The 22,210-nt window shown below is 34.4% G+C and overlaps 2 protein-coding genes and 1 long non-coding RNA gene across 3 annotated transcripts; 1 reads left to right on the top strand and 2 right to left on the bottom strand.

Moving 5' to 3' along the window:
- Positions 1-3,997: 3,997 nt before the first annotated feature.
- On the bottom strand, positions 3,998-5,061 carry LOC140182587 (uncharacterized). The gene is made up of 3 exons (XR_011878487.1): positions 4,443-5,061; positions 4,300-4,363; positions 3,998-4,199 (listed from the first exon to the last, which is right to left on the bottom strand). It is a non-coding gene; the product is annotated as an uncharacterized lncRNA (long non-coding RNA).
- Positions 5,062-6,987: 1,926 nt separating this feature from the next.
- Positions 6,988-7,470, bottom strand: LOC112775968 (uncharacterized). Its single transcript, XM_025819903.1, has one exon. The coding sequence runs from the start codon at positions 7,468-7,470 to the stop codon at positions 6,988-6,990; it is 483 nt and encodes a 160-aa protein (XP_025675688.1).
- A 5,415-nt stretch (positions 7,471-12,885) lies between these two features.
- Positions 12,886-14,832, top strand: LOC112790179 (protein DETOXIFICATION 51). The gene has a single exon (XM_025832445.3). It carries the CDS (start codon positions 13,174-13,176, stop codon positions 14,689-14,691), a length of 1,518 nt encoding a protein of 505 aa, XP_025688230.1. The 5' UTR covers positions 12,886-13,173; the 3' UTR covers positions 14,692-14,832.
- Positions 14,833-22,210: the final 7,378 nt, after the last annotated feature.

Raw genomic sequence — 22,210 nt, 5'->3', positions numbered from 1 at the left:
AACAAACAAAATTATAGCAATTACAAATACTTTAAAGTTAGAACAACAATGATTCAAACAAAAGCAGAAATTCAAACAAAAATACACTGAACATAGAAATTAGAATAGAAATTATTCAAACAATACATAAATTGAAACAAAATAAAATTATTAACAATTACCAGAAATTCAAACAAAAATACACTAAACATATGACAGAAATTATTCAAATTAATACCTGACTTGGAGACCCCATATTTGGTGTTTGGCGCTGGGAGGGACTGGGTTCGCCAGTTTGCGCTGCTGGGTGGCTGGTCTGGCGCTACTGGGAGGCGCTGGGTTTGTCGGTTCACGCTACTAGAAGAGGCTGAACGTTGTTGCTGGGTGGATGTTCTGGCGCTGCTGGAAGGCTAGTCCGACATTGTTGGAAGGGGCTGTGAGGTGCTAGGAGGCGGGGCTAGGAAGGGCTGGCAGGGGTTAGGGTAATAGGGCTTCTTTGAGATAGTGGCTGCACTAGGTTAGGAGTTAGGAACGTCAGGTGATTAGGTTATTTGATGGGGGTGGGGTGAGGTAATGGTCTAATGGTTTTTTAGGGTTTTTATTTGACCAGTTCGGTTTGGTTCGGTTAGGATTTTTAATGGCAAAACCAAAAACCAAACCGAACTGTAGAAAAACAACAAAATATGTTTTTTTTTTTCGATTTTTTGGGGTTTTTGGCTAGTTCGATTTTTGTCGGTTGGTCGATTTTGTTCAGTCCGGGTCGATTTTGAACACCCCTATGTGGATGAACACAAGGTCAAAATATTGGGTTTCGTTACAGTGGGCTCTGCGCTGTATTAAACTACAATTTTTTTATCTAGGCTTAATGCTTGCAAGTTTGGATAACACATCAGCATGAGTATTTTGTTCTCTAGCTACATGCTTGATTGAGGAGGTGGAGGTAGGAGATCCTAACTTCGTCAGACGCAAAACCAGGTTAGGTGGGCAACCTGCAAGACATTCTGATGCTAAAGTCAGTAGTGTAAGAGGTAGTAAAGAGAGGTTTTCATTTGTTTGCCTGGTGGTCTTTTCCCCTTGGGGTTGTCGTTTTTTCGGCATTAAGTACTTATTATGGCACATTATTTTCCAGAATTTGGCAGATACGGAATATGGTGCCATATCCGTTGTGGTATTGGGCCGCTATCCCGTGAGGTTGGTTATGGCCTTAATCACTTGGTTGGTTATGTTCTCTTTTGTCCAGAACGGTAATATATAATGGATTTTTTAAATTTAAATTAAATAATATATAAATTACGAAAATACATAAAATATGAAGTATTTACAAAAATGTGTACTCTTACATATTTTGGATGTTGAGTGATAAGTTAAAAATTGAATGTATCTCAGCATCTGAGACCCCGTATTGTGATCGGGCGACGCCAAGACATATCCGAAGGTGCACTTGGGATATGTGTTATTATCGAGATTGGAGACTGAGCGCCCGAGATATGTGGCAATTGAGAAAGGGGTCTCAGTACCCGAAATATATACAATTTACCTAATTTAGGTCTCAACATCTGAGATGCTCGGACGCATGTATAACGTCAAGGCAGTCGAGATTGCTATACATTTGAATAGTTTTTAAGAATTTTGTTAGTTTCTAAATGCTTAAGTTTGAGTTTCTTAAGTAAATATGTCCGCGATAGAGATATTAATAGACTGAATGCTACTTGCCACGTGGTTGGAACTTTAGATTTTAAAGTTAGCAGGTTTTCCTTGTTTTATTTTCAGTGAATAATTAGTTTAGATGTTTAGGTTTTAGTAACTTAGTTAATGTGGTAGGATTTAGTGACTAGACAAAGTTAGGCATATATATATAATAAGGTATAATAAGATTTGATATTTTGTATAATTGATTGTAACTAATTCTAACTTAAATAAATAAAATAGGTAACTAATTGTTACTTAAGTTAAATAAATAAAATAGATAACTATTAATTATAGTGAAATTAATAGGTAATTAATTGAAATCATGCCCAAATGTAGCATTTAGGTTAGAATAGTGCAACATAAATGATTTAATTTTTTACATATTGTTTGATAGTCCTATCTTTAGTAAGTGCTATGAATATTACCAATACAAAATATATTCGTATTGTATCTGTTGCATTTATTATCGATGTTTATCTACTTGATTTAGAATTTTTGGTAATGGTTAAACACAATTAATAGTTTAGACGAGATTAATATACGAGAGTGTATGTTACAGATATTACAAAGATTACGGTTACTGTTGTCATGCCGTGTGATACTGGGTCTCCTCTTGCCGAACATCCTACTGTCTTATATTTGGGAGGTGAGATTTGGGTATGTAGTAGAGTTGAGAAATTTCATGTTTGATAATTTCTTACTCTCTGCATTTATCCAGTGGTAGAGGTCTGAGACCCATACGTTCCACCTTCTATAGGGTGAGGTCAGCATTACGCTCCAAGATGTTACCTACTACATTGGTCTGCACACTGACAGGACACTAATTAGGGGTTGTACTAGAGACCTTCAACGATGGCATGGACACCTCACGTAGGAGTGGGTTGAGAATTTACTTGGCGCCAGGCCGTTACCACAGCCAGAGGGAGGGAAGTAGGTTTTCGGGGTGAGGATGACCTGGTTGAGGGATAGAGTTTCACACATTCTAGCTGGGGCAGCTTCGAATATGCTCTGTCAGTACGCCTGGTGCTACTTGATGATGCTTATCGGGGTTTCTATTCACGGACAAGTCTGTTACACTTGTCCCTTTGAGATGGCTATCGCTATTGGAGGATTCCATCGTTGCAGCCAATTGTCATGGGGGTCTGCACTGATTCGTCATACGTACCACTTACTGTGCACCACGACAGGATGTGATGTGACCGACATTGCAGGTTACATGCCGCTTCTTGTGTCTTGGATCTACTATGGGTTTCCGTGTTTTAGTCCGGCGGGATATGATGTCGTCAGGTTCCCACTTACAACTAAGTATGTACATATTGTGAATAATTTTTAATTTAACAAGTAGTAAACATTGAATGCGTGTTAATTAATATAATTAATTAAATTCTGTTCAAATATTTTTATTCTGGGTAGCTTGGCAGGACTAGGGCAACAAAGTAGAGATCATCATGATGGCAAGATCTAGACCTTACATCATCGCATCAATGGCCTCACATTTGATCAGGTATGACCTTTTTTTGTTTCTATATTATTTCATGCATTCATATGTCATTCTTAATTATGGTACTTTAACACTATCTGAACAGTTTTGATGTACACCATACGAGAATCTCTAACTACATCAAATTACACCTGACTGACTTATGAGTGATGCGAAGATTCATACATGGAGGATTGTTGTCCCTCTCGTCTGCTTGCACTTATGAGATCCAAATTACATCATTGATTATATCTCGGATGCTAAAATTCCATTTGGAGAATCGTACATATTTTTGGTTCTAAAACCACCTTCTAAGTTGCCACGTATCTCGAGTGCTCAGAAGCCGATCTCTTTAATAACACATATCCCAAGTGCATCCAGGATATGTCTCAGCGTCGCCCGATCACAGCACGGGATCTCAGATGCTAAGATATATTTAATTTTTAACTTACTCCTCAACATTCGAAATGTAGTATGCATTTTTGTAAATACCTCACATTTTATATATTTTTGTAATTTATATATTATTTAATTTAAGTAAAAAATCCTTATCTTAAAATTGACATGTATGGGTTTATATTTGTAGAATACTAAAAAGTTCTATAGTACAACACTTTGTTAGCCTCATGAACTCATTGTCCAGCGATTCAACTTTTCCCATTAATAATGTTAAAACAATTAGGAGCTAGACATCTCATGATTAATATAACTACAATAATATCAAAAATTACATTTGAAAAAATCACAGAATTTAATTTTTTTAATACTAAATTCATAATAAGCAACAAAATATTAACAAACCAAAATAATAAAAAATAATTAAAGAATTGAGTAGGAAATCAGGAAGTTCATTCAAAAAATTTAGATAATGCATAAACATATTATCATCAATCTAGAAAATTCAGTAAATTAGCAAATTATCTTATCCCTTAGCTTCTTTTTTGTTAGCTTCATCAGCAAGACTCTCTTTGTTTACAATAGCGATATCTTTACCAATAAGCTTCTCTTCATCCAAATTCTTTTAGCTTCATTTACGACTTCATCATGCACCCTAAATAAAGATCCAATCAGATCGAATTTGAATCCATGACAAGCATAATTAAGATTTAATTTGGAAAGGCAATATAATGGATTGTAAGAAGAGTGCTTACTGAACAATTTTGTTAGATTGTGTTCCCTGTTTTCTCGTCCAGTATCCTCACGTTAAATCAATTTCTGCAAATAGAACAAGGAACATTAATACTGATAGAAACTTAGGTTGAACATCGAAATCATCAGTTAATGACAGCATTACTCGCATCCAGTGCCACTACAATGGTCAAATACTCTTCTTGGCCTTCCTTTTTCTCCAGTTTCGCCATTGCTGAAATCTCCGCGGCCACCGCTATGATAAGGGTCTTGGCCATTCATAGAAAAAAGGAAGAGCATTTTGGGAGAATTTGGAAGGGAGAAAATGGCATTGTCGTTGAAGCGGAGCAGGTGGATTACTTGCTGTTGACCAGCGATGGATAATGATGGCAGCAAGGTATATGATAGAAAAGAATAAGGGTTCTTTTTTTGGGTCAGTGCCCACAAGAGACACAAAGAAACCAATACCCAACTCGTCCAATCACCTGGACCCTAACTCAGCTACCCACCCACCCCAGACTCTCGGTTATTGCTAGTTCTCAATGGTTGTTCTTCGGCGTCTTTCTGCGTCTCTACATATTTCCACCATAATCACTTAAGGGTTGAGGCGGGTTGATGGTCCAAGACTACAGGAGAAGGTTTGAATTGGAAAGAAGAAGAGAAGTGGGATGAGAGTGAGAGTACCCACTCCAATACTCCATTGATTGGACCTGTTTTAGCTGTTCTGCTTTCTCTCTTTTCTATTACTATTTCAACCGCAGTCTCTCATTAATCACAATTTATCTAATTTCTATTTTCAAAAAACTTTTTTAACTTATAAGTGTATAACATCTTTTACTTAGTTTCTTAATTTTTGAGATGATAATTTTTATTTAAAAAAAACTTTAAAATCGGAGAAAATTTCATATTAGCGAATGGCATACTATGGATAATTTGATGATAAATTTATCTAAAATAAATATAATTTTTTAACAATGAAATTTTTACAAAACCCAATATATACACATTAACGTACGTGCGAAAGAGATTCATATCAATAAACCATACGCACAATGAGACAAAATTGGTATATATTACACAAATTCTCCTTTATATATCTTAAGTCCTGTTTGAGCTATAATAAATAAAGATGATTTAATAGCTGTTAAGTTACTCCAAAGAAACAATAACTTCTAGCTATTCAAATTGATTTTATTATGAAAATGTATAAGGAGGCAATAAAATATTTGTACAATGTATATAATGGAAGTTTAGAGAGTATTAGAGATATAATTATTAGTGTTATTTTTTTTTATCAGCTGAAGTTTTTGGGATAAGTTGTATCATGGTATGGTATTAGAATTTTAAATCTAAAAGATTAAGAGTTTGATTTTTGATGAACCCAAAATTAATGTTCATTTTGTAATTTAATAGTTTATTGTATATATTGTATAGATACCTTATTGTCTCTCTAGCGGGATCTTTTTATTATTTTAAAGAAGTATAATGATAAAACCCTAATTAAAAAAAAACAATAAAGAATTTTAAATTTTCTTTGAAAGATTAATTTTGTTAGTCAATGGCATGAGACTTTTTTTTTCAATGCCGTTCCTTTGCTATTGAACCGACAACTGAGGATAATCAAATCAAAATTAAATAGCATAGTAATTCATATAAAAAGCGCAATGCTGATTGACAGATTTCGCAATTGGAAATTCTTACTAGTAAAGGACTAATTATTGCATTTTAATTTATGGTGAAACTTTATGGTTAGTTTTATGTGAAATTAATAATTAAAAATTATTATATAATTTAATATATTTAATTAAATTATTATTTAATAGTGTTTTAGTATTAATTTTATATAAAAATAAGTGTTTATAAATTTTTATTTTATTTTATTAGGTAAAAATTTAAATACAGTTAAATTTATGTGAAGTTAATAATTAAAAATTGTTAAATGATAATTTAATAAAAGGACAAAATGTGCATATAAGTCAATTAAATAAATATTTTACACAATTCAGGTAAAAAAAACTAAGATATGAATCAACCAAGAGGATGTGTCTATATAGTTCGAATTAGACCAATTCGATCTAGACCAATGAATAATAATTCGAATCACCTTATCTCGAATTAGACATGAACATAATAATTCGAATTGGTGCAATTCGAACTAGGCATGCATAAAAGCATTATAGTAATTCGAATCACCCTTATTCGAATTACACACAAACAATCACATACTAGTTCGAATTGGGGTGATTCGGACTAGCACCCGGTATATTGGCCCATAGTAATTTGAAGCATGCTGATTTGAATTACCAACAAATTAGCAACTCATGGTATTTCAAATTGCACCAATTCGAATTACAAGTATTTTGCCTATAAATAGAGTTCGAATTAATCTCATTCGAACCACTATTCCAAACCCCTGCCCCACCAAATCCCATAAAAAAGGACCCCGTACGTGTGTTCTAAATATTATGGTTTCCTCACGCTTATCGTTGGCGACAATAATGTATATCCCACAACAATATTATACATGTTTTTAATAGGCCATGTAATATGATTCATTGCGAACCTAAATAGGCTTCAACATGACATAAGACAATAGTTGCAAAAAGAACACATCGAATAACACAGTACATAAACTAAATAAAGCAAACTGAACTAGGAAATAGCTAACATACTCAAGTGCAAATACGAAACTAAAACAACTAAATCAACAACTACACATCGACTCCGGTCCCCGTGGTGACACCTCCCTGTGGACAGCTCCGAACCGTGTGTCCTGGTTGTCTGCACAGACCACATCTCTTGGGACTGTTTGGATCAGCCTCGTCCATACTAGTCCGAATTCTGGTGGTCTTAGGACGCCTCTCACTCGCACGCCTCTTGGTGGGATCTAGTATGACTGTGGGTCCATCATATGGTGGCCAAAAACCTTCGAGGATGGGCGGGGTGAATTCCATCTGGTACACACTGAACACCGAGTTAAGATGATACACCTGGTGGACGTACGGCTGCCAAGTGAGCCGTGAATACGCACAACATGCTAAGGCGTGAGAGCAAGGATAATGAAGTGTCTGAAAATATCCGCAATCACATGTCTGATCTCTGAGTGACACTTTGTAACTACCAAGTGAGAATGACCCGGTAGGAGTGATCTCTGAGACGGTGAACTCGGAATTATCTTTGTCATACACAGTCATCGTGAAGCACCTCGACATCTTCAAATTAGCCTCTATACTCTTCACCAGATGTTGATTGAATTGATGTCTAGTTCCCAACTGGGCCTCTGCTTCTTTTTCCTTGCGAACAAATAGCTATGCCAACCTCCTGTAAGTGGCCTTCACTAGTGAGCACACCAAAAGGTTCCTGACCCCCTTCAGATGGAGTTAAAACACTCGAAGATATTCTTTATCATGTGTCCGAATCGTCTATCCTCATCCCGATGCTGAGTCCACAATGAATAGTCAATTCTGTTAGCCCAGTCACACATGGCAGGTCTTCAGACTGCAAAATATCAAATCAGTAATCGAATTATATCTCAGTCTTGGCATACACTGCATTCACAAGAAGCCTCCTTGCATCCTTACCCTTAAATGTGAGGGAAAATTTTGCGGCCACATGTTGAATACAGAATGAACGGTATGCAGCAGGTGGTAGCCAACCTCCGTCAGGAGCCTCAAGTGCAGTCTTGATACCATTGTGCCTATCTGATATGACCAGGATACCCGGTTGCGGGGTCGCGTGCTGGCAGAGATGGGATAGAAAAAACGACCAGGACTCCGCATTCTCACCCTTCACGAGTGCAAATGCAACAGGCAGTATGTTAGAGTTCTCATCTTGTGCAATCACAACGAGCAACGTACCGCCGTATTTACCATACAAGTGGGTCCCATCAATACTCACCAACGGCTTGCAATGTCGGGATGCCTCAATACACGGTGGGAACGTCCAGAAAAGTCGGTTAAAATAGGCTTGCGAGTCGTCCACCTGCCCCTCCCCCCACTCGAACAGGACTCGTCATCAACATTGCAACACTACTAGGCATCGTCAGCTCCACACCTAAGACCCATCACGGCAGCTCATTGTATGACTCATCCCAATCTCCGTAAATATGGGCGATGGCCTTCTGCTTGGCCAACCAAACCCTCCTATAAGTCGGCCTGAACCCAAAGTGTGCCTCCGTCGCATTCAGCAGTACCTTGATGAAGGCCGATATCACATGATAATCAAGACTCCTGTGATCGACATTGCGAGACAAGTATGAGGTCTGTTATACCGTTTTACCTCCCAAATACCCTTGCACTGTCAGAAACTTAGCCTAATCAACCATGTGCACCCATTCCCAAATTCGGTACACTTCCCAACATACATGTGATAATTGGACTCCACCACTTTGTACCGTACCACGCATCGGATGCTATATGTCTTCACGCTTAACACAGCCTCCTTTTTATCCTGAAACTCTGCAAGACCTCCAGTACCTTGGGTATCTCTAGCACCAAATCCAGTGGGTTCCCCAAGAACCCCCTCCTGTCTCATGGCATCCAAGTCCAAAGATGAAAAGTGTGTAGGATACTACTGTGTCCCAGAGCTAGAACCACCGCCAGCCCCAGCTGGATTACTCGCTGCAATGCATCGCCACTGTCATCAGCAATGAGGTCTGGCTCCACATAATCATCGTCATCATCATCCATCAATGCATCACCCATACCAGCCGGTGTCCCACACTGTAAAGAAATCGGCACCCTATCCACGATACCAACCTCTCTGCCACCACTGCAGTTGAGATCAACAACGAACGACGAGGAGGCGACAGGCTCGTCCCGAGGTGCATTCACAGGCACGGACGAAGATGCACCAACATGTCTCGAGTTAGAACTGGCTACCGTGCCTATAGTTTGGGTATTCCGGTTCGAACCCCCCGAGTTAGATACCACATAAACCAACTTTGCCAATAGCTCAGGTGTCCTGACCTCGGGAAACTGCCGACGACAATGAAAGAGGACCTGCAAATCCTCGTCACTCTCTATGATGAAACAATCGTACTTCACGTCATCTCACAACACTGAGATTGAAATGCGATAGTATAACTTCTGAACTCGTTTCACGCCTTGCAGCCCAAGTTTCTGTATTATAGAATTCAAGAATTCATCGAATCTCATCGTAAGCCTCATAAAAATACTCAGAAGATCTTTATCAGTGAACTTCACACCAGATCGTGTTTTTCTCTTAATGGACCCTTTATAATGCACCAACACTACAAAACTCTCTTCATCACTGGCCATTTTGTCACTCTAATGAAAGAAATTCACGTTCACACCATATTTATACACGTCTGGAGTTTCATAATTCGAATCAGCTAGATTCGAACTGCCTATGATTTGCTCACTATATAATTTGAATCAAGTCTATTCGAACTACCTATGATTTCATGTATGTATAGTTCGAATTGATCAGCTTCAAATTACCCTCTCTATAATTCGAACAGTCCTGATTCGAATTACTCTCATTTATAGTTCGAGTTGGTTTGATTCGAATTACTTATAGGCAGCTTTGGTTAATTCATGTATTATATATTTTTTTTTTGCTGAATTGTGTAAAATGTTTATCCAATTGGTTTATATGCGCGTTTTGCCCTTAATTAAATCTATCAAATCATTTAACTATTCTCAATTATCAACTTCACATCAAATCAACTGCACCTAAATTATCATCTATTTATTATCATGGGTTTAATTTGTTTTCTCTTTAGAAACGGCGTGACTGTACATGCTCATTAAGATTTTGAAGCCTAAAAAACAATATCAGAGTTGCATCTGAACCCGATCTGGTAACTATGCAGGCCGTGAAAACGTTTTCGAGTGTCACTAGCAATTAAGTTATTGAAAGTCAAAACCAATCTTGGTACGATTGGATTCGTTAGTATTATAAGCGGCGTAGCAAAGTCATCAGATGCTAATAATGTTTCCAAGATGATTTTTTTTTATCATTCAATAAGTCAAATGCTATGTCTAGACTTATCAAGATAGATCGATGGCTATATGATAAAATTTGTTCCTAGAGATCACTTGTGTTTTAAATTAATGTTTGAAATATTTTTCAATTAAATTTATTTTTAAAAATTTTAAGTTTGTCATATTAATCTTTTTATTATTTTATTGCTCATAATATTAGAATTTATTAATATGACACTTAGTGATATTATAGTACATAATTGATTATTTTAATTGGTTATTAATATAATATATAAATTTATAAAATTAGATAAAATTAATTTTAAATCGAAAAATTTAAATGTTTTAAGATTTCTTTCATTTTAAGATTGATTTGATCTAATTACATAAATTTATGTTTGGATTAGTAAAATTTTTATTTTTCAAAAATAATTCATAAAAATTATATTTTAAAAGACAATTTTTTAAAAATTATAACACCTAGCGTTTAGTAAAAATCAAACTAAAAATAATTTTCAATAAATACAAACACCACAATTATGTTTAATAAAATAGCTTTTAAAATTAAAAAAAACCATAATAGACATAAATATAAAAGTTAAATTTAAAAATTAATTAATATATGAAGTTATATTTAATAAACACAAGTCAATTTTAAAAAAATTAATTCTATCTTAGATTATTTTAAAAGTATCTTCTTTTTTTTAAAGATGCAAACACAAATATATATTTTTTTATTTATCAAACAAAAAAAATAAAAAATTTATAGTTTTAAAAAATATAAATATCTCTTCAAAATTTTTTTACTAAATTATACCTTATCATGTTAGCAAATAAATTAGAACTGATATGTGTGCGCTTTAATTAGTATAATCTCCCTTAACATATCATATCAAAAATTAATATAAATATTTTTTTCAAAAATAAATTTGATCATTTACTGACACTTCTACCATTATTCACTCGTTACCGGTACTATATGCATGATACGTTAACGAGGAATATAATAATGGCACCTAAGTCAGTAAATAGTAGTAATTTAATTTGGCGCTTTTATTTTCCATACAAGTAACTGTATCGCACATTATAACCTAAAAACTTAAGAGGAATAAATTAAATAATTAGTAAGTAAGATTTTGTTATTTTGAAAACGCAGTTACCTATATGTGAAGGGGGAGCAAGGAGCAGCATTGCCGGGCATGCATATATCACAAGTCACAAGTCACAAGAGCCAAATAACAATTCAATTTTGGGAAATTGTTGCTACAGAATCATTATATTGACGTCGTGACGTATTACTTACAATTCTTAAACTCAAACTTTTACGCAAATAATAATATTTGTATTTTGCTTTTTTTTTTTCCCCAAAAAAGAAGATAAGCTATTAAAAGGGTGATCATAAGTTTTGAGGATTGTAAAGGTAAGAACAAATAAAATGTCAGAAACAAGGAGTAACGCACTGATGCACAAGCATGTAAGCTGACATGTGTGTCAACCTTCAGTTCATCAGTTCCTCAACTCGACCACGTCCTTATTGTTTCCCCCCCCCCCCCCCCCCCCTTAATAATTTTAATGTTTCTTTATTTTTTTTTCCCTTCAAACGGATTAGCTTTCTTTTGGGAAATATATGTTGAATTCATAGAAAATAAATGCAATAAATTAATACGAGAATAATGTATTATAAACATATAAAATAAAAAATATTTCTATCATATATATAAAATACATATGTATTTATATTGATCGATTTACGTAAGAGTAAGATTCGTTGTGTTTCATGTCTCCAAAAATCAAACATACCTTAAAATATCCTATTAATAATCGAGAAAATTAAATGAAAGCTATATGTATCAACAGTAGTGTAACATAATTAACAATTTATCTTGTATATGTAACATGCATGGTATCAAATAAATATATATGTTCTATCAATAAGGGTTATATGATATGAATACATATAGAAACTAAAAAGTAAAAACTTTTGAAGATGTTTTAACATAAATTATAGAGTATTTCTTTGAGAAGATGACACTCCCTTCTTCTATGATATGTCTTAATAACAATTTTTTTCATCTAATTATAAAATGTATACTTTTCTCTCCTACAAGATTAAAATAACATACATTTTATTCTATTTAACTAAAGTATCCTTCAATAATCATTATAGTTATATATAAAGATTTGTAATAATTATTTGGTTGATTTAAATAATAATAATATAATTATTATTAATAACGAAATATATAAAAAATGTTAAATAAATATTTTATAACATGTTAACATATTTTATATTTAATTTAAATTTTTATATATTTGATGATTAATGATAAAAATATTTAAAATAAATAAATTGTATTACAACAATAATACATATATGTTTTATATTATTATTATTATTATTTTTAAATCAAGTAAATAATTATCATTAATATAATTATTATTGAAAAATATTTAGGTTAAATAAATTAAAATGTATTTATATCGACCAAAAAAAAATTAAAATGTATTTATGTTAATCTTATAAAATAGAAGATGTAAATTTTATAAATAAAAAAAGAATACTATTTAAACATCTGATAATAGAGAGGAGGTAATTTTGTATTGTGAAGGATGGCGGAGAAGATATTAATGTAGATGGGGAGGGAATGGGGAATAGTATTAGCATGAGGAAAGAAACACAATAAAGAGAAATAGTGGTGGTGGACCCAGAAGAGAGACACAGAAGATGTTGTTGTGAGGGGCAACTAAGAAATTGTGGTCTATTTATACATGGGCAGGTCTCTGCTTGGGTTGCATTGCCACTGAGAGTCACACCCACTGTGGCTCTGATTTGCAATTGAAAATACAAAAAACAGAGTGCTCTTTACGAGAGTATCTCTGCAGAATACACCGTACCATGCCACATTAACACAAGTTGCATTGGATCTTCATAGCTAGGTGCAGCACAGAATGGAGAGTACTAAAACAGAGCACGATTACCACTACAGCTTCATTGAGGACAAAGAAAACACCTCATCATCATGCTTCTCAGAAATCATGGAAGAACTCAAATCCCTCCTTCTCCTGGCCTTCCCCATCGCACTCACAGCCCTCATTTTCTACTCCCGCTCAATCGTCTCCATGCTCTTCCTCGGCCACCTCGGAGACCTCCAGCTCGCAGCAGGCTCCCTCGCCATCGCTCTCGCCAACATCACCGGCTACTCCGTCCTCTCTGGCCTCGCCCTCGGCATGGAGCCACTCTGTTCCCAGGCCTTCGGGGCCAACCGCCCAAAGCTACTCTCCCTCACACTCCACCGCTGCATCATCTTCCTCCTCCTCTCCTCCCTACCAATCTCCTTCCTCTGGCTCAATATCTCCGCCATCCTCCGCTCCCTCCACCAGCACCCTGACATCGCCACCCTGGCACGCACCTACCTCCTCTTCTCCCTCCCTGACCTCGTAACAAACTCATTCCTCCACCCAATCCGCATTTACCTTCGCGCGCAGGGCATCACCCACCCTCTCACCCAAGCCTCCCTCGCTGGCACCCTCCTCCACCTCCCCTTCAACTATATCCTCGTCACGCGCCTCCGCTTCGGCGTCGCGGGTGTCGCTGCTGCCTCCGCCGCCTCCAACCTCTCCATCCTCCTCTCCCTCGTCGGACGTGTCTGGCTCTCCGGCCTCCACCGCCCCACGTGGTCCCCGCCCACCCGGGACTGCCTCGCCGGCTGGAAGCCCCTCCTCCGCCTCGCCGCTCCTAGCTGCCTCTCCGTTTGCCTCGAGTGGTGGTGGTACGAGATAATGATCGTCCTCTGCGGGCTCCTCATGGACCCCACCGCAACCGTCGCTTCCATGGGTGTGCTCATCCAAACCACTTCCTTCATCTACGTGTTCCCTTCCTCCTTAGGGTTCGCGGTCTCTACTCGGGTGGGAAACGAGCTCGGCGCCAACCGACCCTTCAGGGCTAAGCTCTCTGCCGTGGTTTCCGTTTTCCTCTCTGCCATGATGGGCTTCTCGGCCATGGTTTTTGCCACTGCGATGAGGCACATGTGGGGGAGGATGTTTACCACGGACAAGGATATCCTGCGGCTGACGTCGGCGGCGCTGCCAATTCTCGGGCTGTGCGAGATTGGGAACTGCCCGCAGACGGTGGGATGCGGGGTGGTGAGGGGGACGGCGCGGCCCAGCATGGCAGCCAACGTCAACTTGAGCGCATTTTATTTGGTGGGGATGCCTGTGGCGGTTGGGCTTGGGTTCTGGCTGGATGTTGGGTTTTGCGGGCTTTGGCTGGGCCTGCTGTCGGCTCAGGTCTGTTGCGCGGGACTGATGCTGTATGTGATTGGGACCACTGAATGGGAATACGAAGCCCAGCGGGCCCAGCTGCTGACGTTGGCAGATGACGTGGAGGGGAATGATTCCGGCGTTGATGACGATGGCCGGAAAGTTTCGTTGACTGGCGTGGCCACCGTAACTCCATCGCCGTGTTGATCATCTTTTCACGAAATGAAATCAGCCTTAATGAATGATGCTGCTTGATGGTGACGCTGTAATATCTGATTTTGTTTTGTAATTTTTCCGATAGGGAGACAGAGTGAATTTACAAGTTATTATTAATTACTATTTCTTTCATCTTTCTCTCTCTCTCTCCTTTTTCTGCTGAATATGGGACCTGGACATACAATATAACCTATAGCAAGAGTGAATAATTAACAGATGATTATGTCGTTTTCGACATAAATTCCGAGATAAGGGAAAAATACATAAATAGCAGCATAGAAATGTCTTCGCCAAAACAAGCTAGTGATGTGGATGCTGCAACTTGGAGAAGTAAGTTGTTTACCATCCTTTTATCATTTTCAAAGTCTATTTTAACCTTTCTAGACCACAATCAATGATTCAGGTTTACCTTGTTATTAAGCCCAAACCCTAATATTTCTTGAGTGACATCTCTAATTTGAGTGTCAGAATTCTTTAAGTACAAATTCCATTCTTCATATTGTTATTAGTGTATAAAAACGAAAAATTTATATTTCTGCTCAAAGATTGAAAGATCAAGTAACTACAAAAACTAAAGAGATAGAAAACCTAGCAAGAAAACTCAAACAATGATGTCGATGAAAGTGTGTGCAATTTATTTAAGATTGGCTAGTACGTGAAAAAAATATATATAATCCCTATGGAAATCTTATTGGTGGTACACTGATAAATTATTTTTTCATAAAATGCTGAAAGAGATTGAGTATTATTCTTTTAATTTAACTAAAATTTTGTCCATTAACAATAAAACAGAAGATAAAAGAATGAATAGGAAAAAACTCGAGCGATAGTAATGCATAAATGAATAATTAGACGTATAAAACTTTTCTTTTTGTGATTTAGCTTTGAAAGGAAAAGATTATTTCTAAACAAAACGTATGGTATACAACTCAAAATATAAATGGAGAATATGAAATGGAACTAAAAGAATGGAAACAAATGATTTGATTCAATTTCCCAACAAAAGACCAAAATTTGAAATTGAATAGAATCATAGAATGTAGCCAAATAATCAAAGTTAGGCTCAAACTATTTTGATAGGCCAGAAGGGTATCATTATAAATTAAGTCCATTGTATCACGAATAGAATATAAGGATAAAAATGTTGAACATGTTAAAGTAGTACTTATTGCATTGTGAGGGTGATAGATGCTTTGACATGTCCTTGAGGGACAAAAATAAGAGAGAGCATAGACTATGCTGTATGCGTGGTCCTCTCTATGGTCAAGATAATTAGAGGCGACACATGGTTCATGGTTATATTAACGGGTCAAAGTCAAACCCTCAAATAAACATGTTAACTAAGAGAGAAATTAGTAAAGGCATACATACATGACATCGCTGCATGCTACTGTGACTAATCTGCATTTTCCTTTTTGAACAAGAATTGCATCCTGTCGAATTCCACTTACATGATCTTTAGAAAGTATATATAATAAAATAATATTATATATTGTTGGTGGATGGAGGAAATTAAAATGGTTGGGGAATTTGGGAAAGAAAAGATAATGGAGGGGAGGAAGGAAACAGAGAGTATAAGGTGAAAAAGGAGGTTTGGTCAGAGCTGAGAAAAGAAGGGAACAAGGGAAACGGCAGACACAGAGCGATGAGCGCACGAGTGAGTGGCCACTATGACTACTGTGGAGTGCGGACTGACCCCGTTCGTTATTCTTTTTTTCCCCACATGCATACACCGTACAACCCATCCATGCCCATCACACATCGCTTTCTGTAACTAGAATCTCCCATTTATTTCTGCACCTCCCATGTGATGTGAGAACCTTAGTGGACCTTTCGGTACCAATCCGTACCTACTTATTAGCTTACCCCTCTCATCTTCGGATCCATGCCTTCTTTCTTTTCCTCAATTCTTCCTGTCAAACTCATTATATGGTAAGTGGTAACTGGTAGCAATTTGTTCTATTCATAGATTCATTCCTGCTTCTATTACCTATAATATGTACATAGAAAAATATAAACTAATCCAATTCAAAAACATCGCATTCGCATTTATAATTCCATCGGTGCGCTCCATTCTTTGACCTCCACAATTAGGGATCACAATGTGTATCTCTTGGGTGAGAGATCTAATCCATTTCTGTTTAAAAATGTTGGGTTTGTTACAAAATGGCCATTATTGTGGTTGTCATATTATGGAAGATGGAGCCTTATCATATATAATAGAATATTGGACATTTTTATACATAGTGGATGATGAAATATTATCAATTAATAAGAAATGAGTTTTTATGTATTTTTACTAATTAGTAAGTAGGTTAGATAAATAATATTTTATTATATATTATTTAATTCAAAATATTTATCTATAAATAGGTTTTAAAGAAATTTTTTTAACACATATCAAATTTACATTATCCTAGCTCTTGTATTATATTTGTGTAATAGAAAATTTATTTTCATCACAAATTATTAAGTGTTATATTGTAAAATATCATTAAGGTATAATTCTTTTATATTTTCATATATAAATCTCTACTCTTATTTATCTACTTTTATCATATTTTTACAACAAGTTATCAATACGAAGGCTTGTAAGGTAAAAAAATTTAATCATGTTAAATCTCTTTTGTTTGAAAGTTATATCATTTTATATTCTGAAAAAAATATTCATCATAGATTGCAGATGCTAAAATTTACCTTGATTTAACGGGTAATGTCATTAAGGTAAACAATAATACAAAGCTAAAGAATCGTACTATTGCAATGATTTTCGTTCGTTATTATCTTGACGGTTAGAAAGGGTAAGAGAGAGCAGTAGAGAAAAGGTTTGTGTGTATTCAAGTTGTATGGAATGATATAATATAAAAGGATATTTATAGGTACTAAAAGAATCAAAATAATAAAGACGTAATATTATATAATAAATATTCAGATATACTAAATAATGATAATAAATGCTAATTGATCTTAATATATTCTGACATTAATAAAGGATTGAAAAATTGAATATCTTACTAAAACTATGAAAGAGCCTAAAAAAAAGATATTATCACAGTGATTCTTCTAATTGCCCAATATAAATGGTTATATTTGTGATTACAGAATTTTAAATCTATCGTTGAATATAATTCCACAATGTTCAAAATAACCTTACAATTAAAATTGTGTGAAAAAATATTACTAACAAATATATGTTAGAGAAAATATTTTATACCTTTCATGACTCGAATATGCTTCTGCAGTAATAATATCGAAAGAAGAAATTTACAAAATATTCTGAATTAATTGCATGTCTTCTTGTGACAGAATATAATAATGAATTGCTCACGAAAAATCATGAATCTCGCCCTTCTAGCTCTGCTCTCTGAGGTGAATGTGAAATATTGTAATTCAAAAAATGATAAAGGTAATTATTTTGGTAATAAATATGACAAAAAAAAGAAAAAATATTCTTCAATAATAAAAGATCCTACAAAAAATAAGATAATAAAGAAAAAAATGGACACAATAAAAATATAAAAAGCAAATATCATTATTGTGGTGGTAAAAATCATTGGTCGCATACTTATGGTTAGCCAAAACATTTTGTTAAACTTTACCAAACATTTTAAAAAAAAACGACAAAAAGATAAAAAAAAATTAATTTTATCTCAAAAGTTACTCCTATTGTAACTCATCATGATGTGCCTAATTTTTTTAGAAATGCTAAAAAAAATATTGATCATCAGACTAATAATAAAAATGTTAAATATTCTCTTTTCACGTTTTTTGTTTGATTTTTGATATATTAATGTACGTATATTTTTATTTATTTATATTTAAATGTATTTAGGTTTTAATTTTTTTCTATGTAAGTTTCAAATAATTAATAAATAAATTTGTACTATTATAATATGTGTACAATAAATAAAATAGCTATGCAAGTAAGAATATGATTTAGCACATTACATATGCAATAACAAAATAATTGAGTTATGAATTTCATAAAAAAATTAATTTTAAAGATAAATCATATATTGAATTGTATTTTTACATGTTTATTCTTTGTTGTGAAGAAAATGATGAAGGTAAAAAAAAAACATTTATCTTGTAGATAATGCAAGTACATATATTATTCTTAAAAGTAAAATTTATTTTACCAATCTACTTATACATAAAAAGGCAAGTGTCACTACTATTATTAGTACAAGTAAAATGATTAATGACTTTGGAAGAGCTATTATTTTATTTTTGAGAAAAACTTTGCGTACAAGCGATTAGGGCTTGTAAGTATTACAAGTCAATTAAACTCTAACCCTCAAAATTCGCTGCAAGTGCTACATCCCTTACACGCGCTACATCCCTTCTTCTTTTCCTTCTTTTTCGATCGTTCTTTTCTCCTCCTTTTTCACTGGTTTGTTCTTCGTCGTTGACGTTAGTTCCTCCACATACTGTTACGGCACGTTTTCATTGCACCTTCTTCTTCTTCTTGCTGCACGTTCTTCTTCCTCTTCCTCTTCTTCTTCTTCTTTTCTTTTGTTTCTTGCCTTCTCTTTCTCCTTCTTCATTTACGTACTTTTCTCTCTGTTTTCTTTTTTCGTTATTCTCGATTTCTATTGTTTTTTGACATCAAGCTCTGAAATCGTTTTTGAAGAAGAAGTAGTAGCAGAAGATGAGGAGGAAAAAGAGAAAGAGTTCTGAATTATGCATGATTTTGGGTGTATTTCTTAAATCCTTTGGGTGTATTTTCTGTAATCTTTTGGGTGTATTTCTATAATCGTTTGGGTGAATTCCTGCAACCGTTTAGGTGTATTTCTGTAATCTCTTGGGTGTATTTTATGTAATCGTTTGGGTGTATTTCTGTAATGCCTGCCATTTTTTCTGAAATGAAAAATACACCAATAGATATGAGTCAGATACACCCATAGATATCAGTCAGATATCACTCAAATACACCCAAATGATTACAGAAATACACCCAAAGGATTACAGAAAATACACCCAAACGGTTACAAGAATTCACCCAAACGATTATAGGAATACACCCAAAGGGTTACAGAAAATACACCCAAAGGATTTAAGAAAATACACCCAAAATTCGTTGAAGTACATCTTATGCATAATTCAGAACTCTTTCTCTTTCTCCTCCTCATCTTCTGCTGCTTCTTCTTCTTCTTCAAAAATGATTTTACCATGAAAAATCGAAAAAAAAAAACGAAAAAATAGATAGAAAAGACGTAAATGAAGAAGAAGAAGAGGAAAACGAGGAAGAAGAACGTGCAGAAACGAAAGAAAAAGAGAAGAAGAAGAGTAAGAGGAAGAAGAACGTGCAGCAAGAAGAAGAAGAAGAATTTCAAAAACCATGAAAATCGAAAAAAAACGAAGAAGAAGAAGAAGAAGAAGAAGAAGAAGAAGAAGAGGAAGAGGAAGAGGAAGAGGAAGAGGAAGAAGAAAAAGACGAAGACGAAGAAGAAAAAGAAGAGAAGAAGAAGAAGAAGAAGAAGACGAAGAGGAACCGTTTGAGTGGGACGCGTGTAGTTACGCTCCATTCAAAATGAGTTATTGCGCGTGTTAATGAAGTTTGGGCTGATAACTTGTAAAACTTGTATGGCCTTTTTACTTGTATGTGTAGCAGGCCCCTTTATTTTTTAGAGGAACAAATTAAATCTCATTATAAATAATATGTTATTATTTATAAAGTCATAAAAAAACTTGTTAAGTTATAAAGATAGCAGAATAGATATCATATTGAGATAATAAATGAGAAACAAAGAGTCCTTATATATTATAAGTTGTGACTGAAATAAAAAAGTCATATTAAAAAAATTGTTTATACTTTTTTTCTTATATATTTTATATTTATATTAGTGCAATTAAATTGCATGTTATAGTAAATTAAAAATTTATTAGTCTAAATGAATTCATCATTTGGCATGACCAATTAGATCATTCTAGAGCAACAATGATGCGAATGATTATTGAAAATTCATAAGGGCATTTATTGAAGAACTATAAGATTCTCCAATTCATCGAGTTATGTTGTGCTTCGTATTCTCAGAAAAAACTGATTATAAGACTGTCAGTAGCAAATATTAGATTTGAATCTTCTGAATTCTTTGAGTATATTCAAGGTGATATAGGTGGACCAATTCATTCTTTAATGGATCTTTTAGATACTTTATGATCTTAATAGATGCATATTTAAGATGGTCTCATGTGTACTTATTATCATCTTACAACTTGGCGTTTGCGAGACTACTTGTACAAATTAATTAGAGGCACGATTTTCAAAAAATTCAATCAAAACAATTCACCTTGATACTTCCAAATCCTATAATGCTTATTATATGACTATTGGTATTAGTGCTGAACATGTAGTAGCTCATGTTCATACATAAAATAATGAGCTAGCAGAATTACTTATTAAACGTCTCTAATTGATTGCTAGACTCTTACTTATGAGAACGAATCTCCCAATTACCTTAAGATATTTGATTAGCTTATCTGCATATCATAAGTTAAATATGTATCTAATAGATGGATCACATTGTATCTATATGATATCATATTTATATGAGAGTCCCTAAAAGACTAAAGATATCAATCATCTAAAGAGAATTTTTGAGGATGATATATTCAATTAGATTATAAATATCTTTATATAGTTTAAAACAACCTAGATGAATGTAGTATGACCGTCCTACAGAGTATTTGATGAAAAAGAATTAAAAAATAATGATATTTATCCATGTATTTATCTAAAAAAATGCATATGGATTCATTATAATTGTTGTATATGTTGATGATTTAAATATTATTGATTCTCTTAATGAGATCCTAATAATCATAAATGCTCTGGAAAAAGAGCTTGAGATGATAGATTTTAAAAAAAAATTAGGTTTTGTCTTGGCCTCCAATGATCATTAGATCACTAGATGTGAAGAAGGATCCATTTCGAATAAAAGAAGAAAATGAAAAAAACACTTAATCTTTAGTTATCATATCTTAGTGTCGTAGGGGTATTAATATATCTTGCTAATAATATACGTCCCGTTATAGCATTTGTTGTAAACTTATTAACAAGATACATTTTCTCTTTAACTATAAGACATTGTAATGAAATAAAAAATATGTTTTAATATCTTCATAGAACGACTGATATGAGATTATTTTATTCTTGTGGATCCAAGTCACAATTAGTTGGCTATGTAGGTGTAAATTATTTATCTAATCCCTATAAAGGTAAATTCTAAACTGGATACTTATTTACATTTAGTGACACAACTATATCTTAAAGATCTACGAAACAAGTTATAGTTGCAATATCTTCCAATCATGCTAAAATACTTACAATACATGAGGCAAGTCGTGAATATCTTTAACTCAAGAGTTTAATTAGATATATTCAATTATCATGTGTGTTGTTTGACAAGAAAATAGCTTCTACAACGTTGTATGAAGATAATACGATGTGTATTGCTCAACTTAAAAGTTGATACATCAAATATGATTGAACAAAAAACATTTATCC

This window comes from Arachis hypogaea, chromosome 3 (assembly GCF_003086295.3).
Source record: "Arachis hypogaea cultivar Tifrunner chromosome 3, arahy.Tifrunner.gnm2.J5K5, whole genome shotgun sequence".
NCBI lineage: Eukaryota > Viridiplantae > Streptophyta > Magnoliopsida > Fabales > Fabaceae > Arachis > Arachis hypogaea.
The sequence above is the reverse complement of the archived record's forward strand: the minus strand, read 5'-3'. Positions and strand labels throughout refer to the sequence as shown.

What these genes read in the sequence shown, in the direction of transcription:
- LOC112775968 (XM_025819903.1), bottom strand. Translation starts at nt 7,470, where the DNA reads ATGACTGTGTATGACAAAGATAATTCCGAGTTCACCGTCTCAGAGATC.
- LOC112790179 (XM_025832445.3), top strand. Translation starts at nt 13,174, where the DNA reads ATGGAGAGTACTAAAACAGAGCACGATTACCACTACAGCTTCATTGAG.